This window comes from Hemibagrus wyckioides, linkage group LG16 (genome assembly GCF_019097595.1).
Source record: "Hemibagrus wyckioides isolate EC202008001 linkage group LG16, SWU_Hwy_1.0, whole genome shotgun sequence".
Classification (NCBI taxonomy): domain Eukaryota; kingdom Metazoa; phylum Chordata; class Actinopteri; order Siluriformes; family Bagridae; genus Hemibagrus; species Hemibagrus wyckioides.
The window spans coordinates 2,287,075-2,302,498 of record NC_080725.1 but is presented as its reverse complement, the minus strand read 5'-3'; the positions used below and the strand labels follow the sequence as shown (position 1 = coordinate 2,302,498).

Sequence of the window (15,424 nt, the reverse complement as noted above, 5' to 3'; positions counted from 1 at the left end):
GAATTAGTGTCTATAATGAACTCAGGAACAACACTGACCTAATAGTTCCTCAAGAGCTCCTGGTTGCTGTTGTAGAAAGGACATTATCAACATTTACATTATTTACTGTCCAGTGTCACCCAAATGAGGATGAGGTTCCCTTCTGAGCCTGGTTCCTCTCTCTATATATTTTTTTTTCCCTTCTCTATTTCTCTACTTCTGTAAAGCTGCTTTGAGACAATGTCCATTGTTAAAAGCGCTATACAAATAAATTGAATTGATTTGAATTGAATCTTGAGAGTATCTTGTCTGTGTGGGACAAGTGTTCCTGTGGGTACACTTAGTACAATATCTATCACAACATGGTCTAAATATTACAGCATCACGGTCAGAAATCATCTTTGTGGGCTTGGATTTTCATACACAACAGTCTCTAGAGTTTATTCAGAATGGTGCAATAAGTATCAAATGTAAAATAATGCCAGTGTTATTGCTGAACAATCTAATATTAATTTTCTAATAGAAGTTTTAATGAAAGCCCGCTACTGGATCGCTTTGTGTTTTCTTTACCACCAGGTGTCGCTAATGTGCATTATGTGTGCTACAGAGTCTCGGCTTCAGAAAGCTCCTTTTGGAATTAAAACTCGGTGTAAATAGATCCTGGACCAATCAGCTGTCAGATAATGATAATCATTCTCTGATACAGAGAGAGAGAGAGGTCGCGATCTTGTATAATATAATGCATTATAATGACAAATAGAGATTGTTTTCTTTTTTAATTTAAGATCTGATCTCGAGCAAAACAACAGATGCTAGAGTTCTTGGAGCATGGACTCTGGTTTGAGTTAGCGGAATGTTGGGGGAGGTTCAGGACTGCGCTCTCCGGGAAGTGATGGGAAATCCGAATCTTTTCAGTGAGTCACATAACTCGGCTCAACTCACGAACAAGAACCGACTCCTTCAACTCCCATGAGGTTCACAGACATTTTTATGGATCACTTAATCTTTTTAAAATGTACTCTACACTTTGTACAGTGCTATGAAGAGACAACAACTTAGAAGTTGTGTATTTTGATGGTTCTTGTTATTAACACGTACTAAAAATACGAACCTGAATATACCATTTTTAGAATTAAATTGGAATGAAATTTGAAATTGAAATAAGTTGATGTGTTAGAAGCAGGAAAAATGGACAAGCGTAAGGATGTGAGTGAGTTTGATGAAGACCACTGGATCAGAGCATCTCCAAAACTGCAGCTCTTGTGGGGTGTTCCTGGTCTGCAGTGGTCAGTATCTATCAAAAGTGGTCCAAGGAAGGAACAGTGGTGAACCGGCTTGCAAGCAGTAAAAAACAAACAAACAAAATAATCATCATGTCCTCTTAAAGAAAGTGTGCAACCGGAAGGAAATATATAGATCATTGTCTTAAAAATATAAATATTTTAACTAGAAATAATTCTATTGATATTTCAGCTGTCTACTACAGTGAAAGTTAAATAATTTCCAACTGCAGACTTTTACCTTTAATTTCAGGGCATCCAAATCAGATGGATGGTGTAGGAATAACACCACAAAATCAGAAAAGACAAAGAAGGGGGGAAAAAATTCAGTTACACCACAGTTTTAATGGCTTTTAAAAAGCTTACATGTCGTTTCTTTAAGATATTCAAGACTCCAATGGCAGTAGCTATGTTTCAATAAATGTAATCATTGAAAGGTGTATATCTGTAGGTCTAATCAATACGGTGAAACCCTGTATTATTTATTGGCTGGTGTCTGCACTTACATCTGTCTATTTATTCTGATAACTTCAACACCCAGTGCTCCTGTAACACCCTAACACAGATCCAGTCTCACACACACACTAGTTGATATAACCTTACACAAATAATCTTTTCAGGAAAATTGTTTATATTTGATATTGAGTTGTATGATTTCCTCTCCTGTAAATGCTTTTAAAAATCACTGACTCCCTGGTGATGCTATGAGAAGTATGAGAAACAATGCAACAAGAAGAGCCCTGTTTACACACGTTTTAGAATCAAACATTCTTTGCTGAGCCGACTCATTGTTCACATTTCAGTTACCTGACACTAACAGGAATAGAAAGTCCTAAAGGCTTTAATACTTTTTTTTTTAGTCAAAAATATCTACTTATATAAATATAAAAAATATTTAATCAAAAATATCTACAAGAACGAGCAGAGCTCCTTTTAGACGCGAATCAACTCGATCATCGATTCGTGGAGTCGACTCGTTTGCAAATGACACATCATCAGCGGGAATGTTTCTCCGCTGTTTGCACAGAATATGGGCGGAAATAGTGTGAACGTTTGAAGAGGAGGAAGGAGGAAAAACCTTTGGACCGTTTCCTCTGTCACGAGATAGTCAGGCCATCGTAAAGAAAATCACAAAAAAAGGTAGGACACCAAGCAGCGACCAACACCTGGGTATGATAAGATTTCATCTTTATTTCAAGCATTTTTTGGGAAGTAGAATCATCAGGATCTTGCAGAGAAAGCCAAGACTTCGGATGCTCTCTGGGTTTGGATCTGTTTGCTTTGACACTTTTGCTGAAGGATCTAGATTTCATTTTAACAATTGTGGAATATATACTGCTGCTTTTTTACGCCTTTAAAATATAAATCAACAGGTTACTGGAGTCATACTTTAGATGTTTTGCTTGCTTAAGTATTGAATTGTTACCATTTTCTGTTTGCTTTTGCAATAGGCCACAAAAATCCAAAGAGGGAGCATGCATGTTTACTAAATCTCAGTATTTGGATACTTTGAGGACAAATGTAGTGATGTTACTGTTTTGTGCCCAAAGGTGTCCTATCTTTAGTAGTAGCTCATTTAGTATGTATTAAATGTGACCCCTGAAACAGCTGACCACCCACTTAACTGCAATTGGTTTCTTCTTATGGAACAGAACGGGTTTTTAAAAGCTCTTAAAAATGACATCTGTGCATTATAATCCCCGGCTGGACTCCAAAGATGTTAATGGGTGAGTGAATAACGTTACAATGCAATGAACTGAACCTGACCACCACTCATGACCTTTACTCTTCCCTCCTGCAGCGTCATCTCATTTCCAAACACAACATGCGTCACGCTTCTAAATCGAATCCTTTGCTAATTGTGATCACAAAGTGTAAATTAAACCCAATCGGTGATGGGATCTTAACCACTATAGTGTGCACTTAACCATACGATTCTGGCTGTATAATGATGAACCTTAAGTGGAAGCTGCTATAATAATAATAATAATAATAATAATAATAATAATAATAACAATAGGGCTGCATGATATGGATAATTCTATACTGACGTCACATTCTCCGATCACTAATTCTGGCTTTGAAACAAACCCTGAATGTAACACCCTGTCCTGAATTATTTTATTTTTAATTATCTGAAGAGATTCATCGATCAGGATGCCCCAAGCACTGAGAAAATATTATGCTTCATTAAATGCAGCAAATTTGTATTTGTGTTGTAAAGGACATGCAAAAATGAGATATTGTGCAGCCCTAATCCACAGTTATGGGTCAGTTATGTTGTTGAGGTGCTACATTACACTTACACAAATGCTAAATTATGGGAATATTTAACCGAAAATCTTACACGGTGTTCACTAACATTGCCGATCCTTTTGTATCAAGATGGAATTAATGGGTTAATAACGGGCTGTTTTGCTATTTGCGTTTCTTTCTTTTTTGGTTAGGAACGGTGTGATGGAAGAGGCAGAGGTTCAAATCGATGATGGCAAAGAGGAAATTAAGGAACCGGACACTATGTACTAGTAAGAAACTGTTCTGTTGTCATATGATTAAAAGAAGAAAACTTGTGACGAATGGAATGAATGAGATTTTCAACTTTTTTCTCATTGTTTTGCAGCAATGTTAGGAAAAGGATCGCTCCTTTTGTGATGTCTTTTGGTTTTCGGTGAGTGATTATATTCTAGATGTACTTATACCATCGCTTTATCCCTTAACTAACTTTGAAGCCAAAGTTCTTGTACTCTTTAAATGCCACTACCATTTCGTGACAGTGAGTGTGTTCTTAAAAATCTTATTTGAGCTGTATTTTTTGTAATGTGGATGTTTCTAGTGTCTTTGGCCTGGTGCTCATCTTTGTGGACATCATTCTGGTCATCGTTGACCTATCACTGTCACCCGAAAGCCGTGAGAGTGTGGGAACAACTTTGGAGGCCATCTCTCTTGCCATCTCATTCTTCTTCCTCATTGATGTGCTCCTGCGGATTTTTGTAGAAGGGTTAGTGTGGGACAGCAGAGTGGGAAAATGTGTTAGCTTTATATACTACTTTCCACATATGAAGATACCTCAGGAAAAGAAAATAATGCTGAGAAGTCAGAAGGAGACAGGAAGTGTTGTGGCAGCTGTTTCCTGCCTGACGTAAATCATGCCAAAAAACAATAACTGTCTGTTGCTGACTCCTTATATAGCATGTCCTCATTGTAAATCTGTTTTAATTTAAGTATTAATGTAATGTGTGTTCAAGAAGTATGTGAATAGTGAATTACTCCATATTTCAGATTTAAGGTGTACTTCAGTTCCAAGCTGAACATCATGGACGCCTGCATTGTGGTCATCACTCTGGTTGTCACTATGATTTACACATTCTCTGATTTCTCAGGAGCAAGCCTTATTCCCAGGTACATTTTAAACATTTCTTATATTATATACTGTTTGATTTTTATCAGAAAAAAATATATATTTTCCAATAAGAACACACACGCAACATTTGGCAGCAGCTGTTACTACAGAAACAATAATGTGTTCAGATGAGAGCGTTAAATATAAACCTTGCAGCTGGCACTATTATCAGAGCTGCTGAAATAGAATATTCATCAACACATTTTCACACATTAGAGTCAGGGACATTAGGGTCAGTATTAGTCTTTTGGTGCATGTTGTTGAATGAGTTGCTTCCTCAACAGGTTAGTGTCATTCCTGAGGTCCTTGAGAATAATTATTCTGGTGCGTATCTTCCGACTGGCCTCCCAGAAAAAAGAGATGGAGAAGGTCACAAGAAGAATGGTGAGGGATTAAATTAGCAAGTTTTTTTTATACGGCACGTCTTTGCCAGACCGATCTCTGTTCAGTGGGAACTTATATTTGTATTTGTGAACTGCTCAGGTATCAGAGAACAAAAGGCGGTACCAAAAGGATGGATTTGATTTGGACCTCACATACGTCACAGGTTTGGGTTATTGGGGCATTATTATTTCTGTCACAAAAGAAAAAGAAAAAAAAAAGATGGGCTCAATTTTGCTTTTGTCTGTCAACATTGCTTTTTAATGTTCCAGACAGGGTCATTGCTATGTCCTTCCCCTCATCTGGGAAACAGGCCCTGTACAGGAATCCCATCAGAGTAAGTAAAATGTTAAAGGGACGTCGTAAAAGTAGTAAATAAAAAGCTGATATTGTGGTATATAGGAAATGTGATGAATACCAATTAATCATAGTGATGGCTACACCATTTAAATAACTAACTGAATATCTTTTTAGGAAGTTGTCCGATTCCTGGACACTAAACATCTGGATCACTACAAAGTTTACAACCTCTGCAGTAAGTGAGTTTTTTATTTGAGTGTGGTGCATATAAATCTTTCTACTGATGCTGATGAGCAATATTAAGCCTAAGCTTTGTCTTATTCCAGGTGAGAAAGGTTACGATCCAAAACATTTCCATTATAGAGTGGAACGTGTGATGATCGATGATCATAACGTGCCATCGTTAGAGTGAGTAATCGGACTTGCTGTTTGAAATGTCTCCTTTTGCTTTGAGGAGCTACAGCGTGATGTAATTGTCGCGTATTATGTGGTTCTCAGGGACATGCTGAGATACACTGGCAGCGTCAGGGAGTGGATGGCTGCAGACTCGCGCAACATCATTGTTATCCATTGCAAAGGGGGAAAAGGTGACGCCACACTTTGTGCAGTTTATTTCTTTAAGTCGATCACAAAAACTTATTTAGTGCACAATGTTGTAGCAAGTCAGGTTAAGAAGTCTGTTCCGCTGTGACAGGGCGTACGGGGACCATGGTGTGCACGTGGCTAATTGACAGCGATCAGTTTGAAAGTGCACAGGTACTGTACTACTTAAAATAACGAGCAAGTTTGTACAGAGGTTTAAACATGTGCCCTTTTTTAATTTTCGTCTTTCTTTTGTGTTCGGCAGGACAGCCTGGACTACTTTGGAGAAAGGCGAACGGATAAAAGCATGAGCTCAAAATTCCAGGGTGTCGAAACTCCGTCTCAGGTGAGTTGTGCCATGTTGAGCACTGTGTACTGTTTTCACAATGAGACTAGTTTAAATGGCTGCCTTTCTGTATTTTTTTCCAGAGCCGGTATGTTGGATACTATGAGGTCATGAAGAACAAATACAACCGGCAGCTGCCCCCTTCAAAAAGCTTGAAAATCAAGAGTCTGCGCATTCACTCAATCGCAGGTAATCATTAGATATTTATATTTCCCCATATGTTGACATGCATGTGTGTGTGTGTGTGGATTTGATTCAGTCCAGATTAGTTAATACTGTGTTTGCTGTGCAGGTGTTGGAAAGGGCAATGGCAGCGATCTGAAAGTACGCATCATATTGAAGAAGGAGCAGGTGTTCCAGTGCATCTGTGCCAAACAGGAGAAGTGTGCGGTAATAAAACTGCCTAAAGGAATGACATTTGAACACATTACTGTGAAGTGTTTTGATATTTTTCCTATCTGTGTGCCAGTTTGGTGGGAATCACAATGGATATGTTCAAAATAAAAATAAGTTCTTTTTATTTACGGTAATAAGTTTGTTCAGGGAAGTATCAGTGCTGGAAAGTTGTGTTTTGTCACAAATTATATTTTGAAAAAAAAAAGTCCATATTAATACTTCTAAATAGTGTTAATGGCACATTTATTTATTATAGCGTTTCTTTTACTGTTTTTAATCATTTAATTATTATTTTGTAAAATGTGCAGATTTTACCTATGAGATTAGCCTTTCAGAGTTACTTGTGCATTTCATTAGTGCTAGTTTTATTATGGACTTTTTCTCTAATCAGTTATGCTGAGACCATTCTTAATATAATAGTATCGCCTATTTTTAATGTTTGCAATGAAACTTAACATCATGATGTGCTTCGTACATAATGTCCATATACCAGCTGTTCCCTGATGCCGGAAACAACGCAGTGGTGATTAGTTTACAGGACGGCCCGGTGGTTTGTGGCGATGTGAAAGTCATGTTTGAATCCAGTGCTGTAAGTCAGCGATATATATATATATATATATACACACACACACACACACACACACACACACACACACACACACACACACACACACACACACACACACACAGTATATTGCCAAAAGTTTTGGGATGTCTGCATTTACATCTATATGAATGTAATATGGAGTTGTCCCGCCCTTTGCAGCTATAAAAGCTTCATCTCTTCTCGGAAGGCTTTCCACAAGCTTTAGGAATGTGTTTATTGACCATTCCTCTAGAAGCACATTCATGAGGTCAGGCACTGATCTTGGACCAGAAGGTCTGGCTCACAGTCTCCGCTCTAATTCATCCCAAAGGTGTTCTATGGGGTTGAGGTCAGGACTCTGTGCAGGCCAGTCAAGTTCCTCCACACCAAACTCACTCATCCATGTCTTTATGGACCTTGCTTTGGTCACTGGTGTGCAGTCACGTTGGAACAGGAAGGGGTCATCCCCAAACTGTTCCCACAAAGTTGGGAGCATGAAATTGTCCAAAATGTCTTGGTATGAAGCTGAAGCATTAAGAGTTCCTTTCACTGGAACTAAGGGGCCGAGTCCAACCCCTGAAAAACAACACCTGAACTCAATGATTTAGAGGGGTGTCCCAAAACCTTTGGCAATGTCGTGTAGATATATTTGTTATACAACAATACTTTTAACTTTCCACTGTACCCAGGGTCTTCCAAAGGGATATGAAGACTGTCCATTCTTTTTCTGGTTCAACACTTCATTTATAGAGAACAACAGGTAGGACACTAGAGTCTAATCAAATGAGAATCCTCTGCCACTGGATGCTCTCAGTCATCACAACTGTGTAGGATGTAGTTTTCTTTGTTTTCTCAAGTTCTAATCTCATTACAGGCTGTATCTGTCGAGGGAGGAACTGGACAACCCACATAAGTCCAAGACCTGGGACATTTATAAAGAGGACTTTGGTGTGACCGTGTCATTCAGTGATCCTTGAAGAGAGATTAAATGATGTGATACACATCATAGTTCCTTATACTCCTGTAGTCTTAACTAGAAGTATGTCACTGAGCCATACATAGAATTTAGGCCAGATTGTTGTGTGTTCTGTTTACTCCTTGTTCAACAAAAGAAAAATGTAATAAAAAAAGGGGGAAAAATTTAGAGAATTGTACAATATTTGACATCACAGATTTACACGTTTCCAAAACATTGCAATGTTCTTACTACACGTACTTGACTAGCAGGATCATGAGCTTGAATTGGATTTACCTCTCAAGTTTCACAATGCCTTAACCACTTCAGTATGAATTTTGCAGGAGCCAAAATCTAGGCTGCAGTTTGCCTAATACACATAGTTTCACTCAGCATCCTGCAGTGTAAAGTGACTGACATGCTGGAATTCAGCAGACAGTAAACACTCCATATCCACATCCACTATGGAACTGATATTTAAATACATTTTTGTTTGATATCACTGGAATAAGGGAAAGTTGATGTATAAAAGTGTTGATGTTTAAAAAAAAAAAAATTAAACTAAGGAAGTAAATCCTGCTCCCAGACTCTGTTTTTTATTTTTTTACATTGGGAATGGAACTACACTATATTGCCAAAAGTTTTGGGACACCTCTCCAAATCAGGGGTTGGGCTCAGCCCCTTAGTTCCAGTGAAAGGAACTCTTAATGCTTCAGCTTCATACCAAGACATTTTGGACAATTTCATGCTCCCAACTTTGTGGGAACAGTTTGGGGATGACCCCTTCCTGTTCCAAAACCTTTGGGATGAATTAGAGCAGAGACTGTGAGCCAGTCCTTCTCGTCCATCATCAGTGCCTGGCCTCACAAATACCTTAATCACTAAGCTACCACAACCCCAATACCGACATCCTCCTGAGCGATCAAAATACGAATGCCCATACAGCCACTATTCCTATTAATACAGTATATAGCCAAAACACCTGGACACCTGACCAATCATACACATATTTGCATTTCGAACATCTCATTTCAAATGTTGTTCCCACTTTGCCATTAATTATAGCGTGTGGCTGTGAGGCTTTGCCCATTCATTAGTAAGGTCAGACACTGATGTTGGGTGAGAAGGACTGTACCGCAGTCAGCATTACATTTTATCCCACAAGCATTCAATGGTGTTGAGGTAACTCCATAATAATAATAATGTCACTCTGTAGAATGCTCAAGAATCACATGAGGTATCAGTCATTTTCAGCTATACAGTATACACTGAATGCATTCATTTACATACCATAGACAACTTTAAACTTGGCAAAACATTATTATATTCAACTAGATGGAGTGTTGTAGTCATGAGGTCACTCGTATCAGAAAAAATGAAGTATTCCAGTGAGATTATTATTGTTAGGACCCATAGAATCAGTTTGCAACGCCTCATGTCTCTGCTAGGAAAATGTCTACTATATATCTTAAAATATTTTGCCCTACCTGTTGATCTTATATACACCTTGCATAATCAAAAGTGATCTATTTGAATGGAATTGTTTATGAAGGAATGAGCTCTAAAATATTCACAGTAAGAATTCCATTCTGGGAAAGATAAAAATGGTATAGAGCTTCGATTGTGGAAGGTAAAATGAATGTAATCCTCCTGGGTTTGTATATGAGTGTGATGGGGAATACCCCAAGCCATACACTTACATACTGTATGTACACCTTAGGGGAAAAAAATGAAACAGAACTTCTGGATTGCAACACATCAGATTCATTTCATCCTTCACCCTTCTCAAAATTTACACCATTTAAAATCACCAATTTTACACACATACAGTCTAAATCCAACAATGTTCTCAGTTAGAAAAGAAATGTTTGCATTAAATGTGCTACATTCTGGGAAATTAAGGGCAAGATGAGGTCAAGTATAACAGAAAGGAACTTTCTGTGTAACATTCTACTGTTGCGTAATCGCCAAACTTTGTGCACTGAAACGTTTACACTATAGCCTTGAAAGAAAATCAATAAATCCTTGTATATAGTAATATTGTACATAGTGGACACTGTGATAAAAGTAGTGTTGAGGCCAAATCATATCACTCCAATCCATTCTGAAAATGCAAGAAGTCTCAAAGTAAAGTACATAAGAGCGCACCATCAACAATCTGAGGTTTCAGCATGGCCGAGTGTGTGTTCCAGTTGTCCTTTAATGAGTTAATAGATTGTGTATTTTAAGGTTATTTCATTTTTGCACAGCACGGTCACTAACTACAATATTAGCTAACCAGAAAAGTGCATCTCTATTGCATTACCCATGGCATTTCATCCAAGTATTTAATGATTTTAGCTGTAAAATCAGTAATCAGTGCCAAGTATTAATAAATTAATTACAAAGTGATTCCAAACCATCTGATTTTTGGATAACAAAAGCACCATAGTGCATATTACATGTTACAGAAACCCTGAAGACATCCCCACTATTGTAAATAACACCGAAAAGTGCTCAATTTTGAAAAAATCACTAGTAGCAAGTGGCCTCGTTTCATAACTTCAGCTAGTGGATAACTTTGAATGGATCAGCACAAAGACTTTCTGAAAGACTGTCCACTCTGTATCTTGAGATCAATTCGATCACACTTTTCAAACAGGTCATAACGGCCACTGCGCAGGTAGCAAAGCAGTGCTCTCTTACACACATCAGTGCAGGGTTCTGACACATGGCCTTTGTGCATAAAGTACCAGAATTGTTGGAAGACGCGGTCATTAGTAACAAAGGCTCGGACCAGAGCGTCCCAGTCAGCAGGGAACATGATGGGGACACCGTAAGCCTGAGAGGCCCGGTACAGCAATGTCCACGCTGGGTTAGGGTCAGGTTTGGGGAACCATGAGGAGTTTTCCTGAAAACCATTTGCCAAGGTGAGGTTGAGGATAAAGGTCTCATGATCCAGGACTAGACGCCTGCTGTCAGAGTAGTTACCATCAATATAATATACACGGTAGCCTACGAAAGATTTAAAAGAAAAGGCATAAGGTATCTATGAATCAATAATTCAAAAATTAATGGCAACCATAATAACAATGCAATTAAAATCTGCAGTGTAATATTATCATTGTTTGTGTTAATGCTTAAAAAGCACAGACTTTTTGGATTTTTGTTCCATTAGAATCAATGATGGGAATCAATTCATTTCCTAAAAGAAACTCTCAGATGTTTGACAAAATTAATTTTACATGCAACACTTCATACCCTAATACACACACAAAAAACATCCAACAAAAACAAGACCAACACTTATGTTCATGTCACTCGTACCTGGATTCAGGTTAACGTAAGTGGTTACGCTTGGAGCAATGTAAGCCACACCCACTGCTCGGGTCATCGTCTCTTCATCATAAAACACCTGAAATTCATCAAAGTGTGTGTGTCCAAAAAACTGCCCTGTTATAGTGCTCTCATACCTGATAAACAAAACACATATAAACATACTGGTTAATATAATAATCTCTGACATGCAATATATGTACAGCACTGGGACTTCTGAATCACATGGTCAGCAATAAACATGACCAAAGAAGACAGACTGAGAGGAACTGCAACTCAACTGGAACTGGAAGTAGGGCAAAGTCCACACCAAAAGTCATCTGCTTCTGGTAGAAATCAGCTGACCAAGACATACCACACAGACAGCTAGAATAACAGCAGTCAGTTTGGGACTAACCTGTTGACTATGTGATAGTAATTCCAGCTCCAGCTGCTTAGACAGTGTCCAGGTGGGATGTGGCCAATAATGTGCACCTAGAAAGGGGGGGAAAGCATTCCTTATACATCACTACAGAATAATAAAATATCCTTTTTAAAAACTAGACCGGTATTTAACTTCTACTTATACCACATATACCACAGATATATGAATAAAAGGTAAATGGACATAAGGTATAAATGTATGATGCATTGTGTTTGGCAAATTAGTGTGTCTTGTTTTATGATGTATTCTGTTTTGTGCAAGTATCAAAAACAGTTGTGCACTAAGGAACTTTTAACCTTCTCAAAATATTGGCTTGAACTTCATGGCAGAGGTCAATTACAGTCATGAACCGGGCTTGGGAAGTTTATGTAAGTGAGACTCTGCAATTCTACCTTTTCTCCCTTGTTTTCAGCCTCCTGCAGAATGTGTACAAGCCACTGGAGCTGGTCTGCTGGGTCTGTGGAGTTCACCATCAGCCAGTAGTTCTCCCTCGCACAGAAGTTCATATTCAGGGACACCACCCTCAGACCTGGCTGCACCTGAGCCGTGTAGAAACCTCCTCGGCTGGAACAGAATTTCCAACACTTAATAAAATAGTTGAAAGTGCCAATGGTTATTCCTTGTGTGGTTCCCTAGCAAAACTCAAAGTTATAGCTATTTGCAGGACTGTTTACTTGTAAATCCAAACAATGACACCCCAAAATTATTAATTTATTTTGCTTACCGCAGAGTCTCCAGAGCTTGAGCAGGCAACCAGGGAGCCCATTCTTCAGCCATGGTGTCATACAGCCATCGGGAGGAGTGATTTCCATGCACAAATGGTGGAGGAAAGCTGTTGACTGGTGTGCTCTCGTGGTTGCCCACAGCTGGGTACACGGTAATGTCAGGTCCCAGGTGCTTCCTGATGAGCCTGGAGATGGTGGTCAGCTCTTTCAGTTGCTGTGCCCTCGTTTGGGACCATACGTTGTGTGCAGGTATGTCCCCAGTCCAGTAGACCCAATCCCAGGGTCCTGCCTTGGCTACATTCTGCAGCAGGTTTTCTACTGTACGCAATGGGAGGTCACACTTGCTATAGCTACCCCAGTGACCTGCAGCACGGTGCCTCCAGTTGGCTTTACCCGACTCATTCCTGCAGCATAAAGGCTCTTTGCAATCTGCCGCACTTCCCTCCGAGTACTCTGCATCCCAGTGGATATCAGTGAGGAAGAGCACCCTGCTTTGAGGTGAGCCAGGTTTGGGTGGTGAGGGAGGGACCACTGGAGGTTTGGGAACACGAGGCAGGGTGATGTTCCAGGGGGCATAAATGTCAAAATGGCCACATGAGGGTCCTACGAGTAAGGCGCAGACCTCTGAGGGCCAGAGAAGAGACTCCTGGAGGGCACGTATGAAGTCATCACGGAAAAGCTCTGTTATGTCCCGGCACACATTTTCATCTGCTAGGTGCAGACGAACACAGGCTTCTCCTACTGCACGAGCCACATGTTCCATGTTTGTGTCACTCTAAAATAACAGCCAAAGGCAAAAGAAAACAATTTTTGAGTGACAATTTTACAGTCCCAGGATTACAACAGTGGCATTATGCACTAACATGCAGCTTTCAAAACTTTACACAGTGTCAACCTTGAGGCACAAATTTCCGACAAAACTGTTTGACAAAGCGAGACAACATGGTCAAAGTTTCACAGTTTGTGCAGTCATCACGAAACTCGAAGTGTGAATAGCCACAGCAACACACACACACTCACACTCATAGTTAACAAGGAATGGAGGACTCATCACAACTACACAAAACTGAAAGTTACACCAGGTCAATAAGAGAGCCAGACATTTATAACTGATGTTAAAATAAAGATTTTGTAGCATACTTTTTGCAGTATACTTCTGAGTTCACTTAAAGTGTTCCTTGTTTTAAATGTGTCAGTACTGTTATATATACACCAATCAGGCATAACATTATGACCACCTGTCTAATATTGTGTTGGTCCCCCTTTTGCTGCCAAAACAGCCCTGACCCGTTCTGCACTGTGTATTCTGACCTCTTTCTATCAGAACCAGCATTAACTTCAGCAATTTGAGCACCAGTAGCTCGTCTGTTGGATCGGATCACACGGGCCAGCCTTCTCTCCTCATCCTACCCACTAACAGGTGCCATGATGAGGAGATCATCAGTCTTATTCACTTCACCTCTCACTGCTCACAATGTTATGCCTGATCAGTGTAATTTTATTGTGCATCAGTCATTGTGGTCATTTCTACCATATTTACTGAGGTCTTTCCCACGGATCTAAATGCTGATGTCATTTGCAACACGAATGGTTGTGCAGTGTTTGTGACTGAACCATTTTTCATCTTTTTTCACTGGGTAGCTCATGATGCCTTCAAAAACTCCCCAGTTTTATTAACTCTTAATTGAACTGTGTTTGGAAGTCAGTTTAATAGTAACACTGACTCCCAGTTTGAGGTAAATATAATTACAACATAATTAATGTCAGTAGAACTGTTTTGCAGATAACACAAAGGGGCTCAAATGAGCTTTCTTACCAAAAGGGCAATGTCCACCAGGGTGAAAACAGCTTTACACACCGGACAGCTAATGTTGTGCCAGCTAAAGTGAACTTTAAATCGATCCAGTGTGTTTCCAGCCATTAGGTCCTCCATGTTCACATCAACATGAAGAGGATAAGAAGATCCGACGGAGGCCAGGAACAAAACAACTACAGTGATCAAACACATCCTGTTCATCCTGAAAAGTGAAGCTACAAAAGATCTCAGCGATCTTCTCATTAAACACCAAAATTTGTCGTCCAGAGATATTTAATCCGCCAGTGAAAAGTTCACTAGCTCCTAAACAAAAGGGAGTTTAAACGTTTCTCATTTTCGTGACGCCTGACTTGCGATTTCAGACAGGAAGTCACAAATAACCACCAGATAGCACTTCTGCCCCCAGAAAGGCCTCGCACTGCAAAATAGTTGCGCAAACAGCAAAATAGATGTCGAAGTAAGAACGACCCACGCACGAAGTCCCTTCATTTCATGCTTCCTGTCAACTTCCAACAAGATCATGGTCCTTGGCTTTAATACACACTGAGTCAGCTGACTGATCACGTGATCCGCTCGACACCGGCCCTTTGAAATTAACCATTTAAATACCAAAACTCCCTGCTGGGACTATTTACATATATATATACACCGACCGTGCATAACGTTATGACCACCTGCTTCATACTGCTTCAATCTGCGCAACAGTAGCTCGTCTGTTGGATCGGATCACACGGGTCAGCTTTCACTCCCCACGTGCATCAATGAGCCTTGACCAACCATGACCCTGTCTCCGGTTCACCACTGTTCCTTCCTTGGACCACTTTTGACAGATACTGACCACTGCAGACCGGGAACACCCCACAAGAGCTGCAGTTTTGGAGATGCTCTGATCCAGTGGTCTAGCCATCACAATTTGGCCCTTCATCAAACTCGCTCAAA

At 39.7% G+C, this 15,424-nt stretch overlaps 2 protein-coding genes across 6 annotated transcripts; one reads left to right on the top strand and one right to left on the bottom strand.

Annotated features, from left to right (window-relative positions):
• The first annotated feature begins 2,241 nt into the window (after positions 1-2,241).
• Positions 2,242-8,736, top strand: tpte (transmembrane phosphatase with tensin homology). Of its 5 annotated transcripts, none has more exons than XM_058412199.1 (19): positions 2,254-2,399; positions 2,912-2,986; positions 3,707-3,784; positions 3,880-3,927; positions 4,093-4,257; positions 4,539-4,658; positions 4,944-5,043; positions 5,143-5,206; positions 5,313-5,377; positions 5,515-5,575; positions 5,667-5,748; positions 5,839-5,927; positions 6,035-6,096; positions 6,188-6,268; positions 6,352-6,457; positions 6,561-6,658; positions 7,158-7,253; positions 7,940-8,010; positions 8,125-8,736. In XM_058412199.1, the coding sequence occupies exons 2-19, from the start codon at positions 2,937-2,939 to the stop codon at positions 8,225-8,227; spliced, it is 1,539 nt and encodes a 512-aa protein (XP_058268182.1). In that variant the 5' UTR covers positions 2,254-2,399; positions 2,912-2,936; the 3' UTR covers positions 8,228-8,736. The 5 variants fall into 5 exon arrangements, with proteins under 5 accessions (XP_058268186.1, XP_058268187.1, XP_058268182.1 ...); XM_058412202.1 differs by having other exon boundaries at positions 2,298-2,429; XM_058412200.1 differs by having other exon boundaries at positions 2,298-2,523.
• Positions 8,737-9,953: 1,217 nt separating this feature from the next.
• Positions 9,954-15,020, bottom strand: smpd1 (sphingomyelin phosphodiesterase 1). The gene is made up of 6 exons (XM_058412198.1): positions 14,486-15,020; positions 12,669-13,444; positions 12,337-12,508; positions 11,918-11,994; positions 11,512-11,657; positions 9,954-11,199 (listed from the first exon to the last, which is right to left on the bottom strand). Exons 1-6 carry the CDS (start codon positions 14,726-14,728, stop codon positions 10,775-10,777), a joined length of 1,839 nt encoding a protein of 612 aa, XP_058268181.1. The 5' UTR covers positions 14,729-15,020; the 3' UTR covers positions 9,954-10,774.
• Positions 15,021-15,424: the final 404 nt, after the last annotated feature.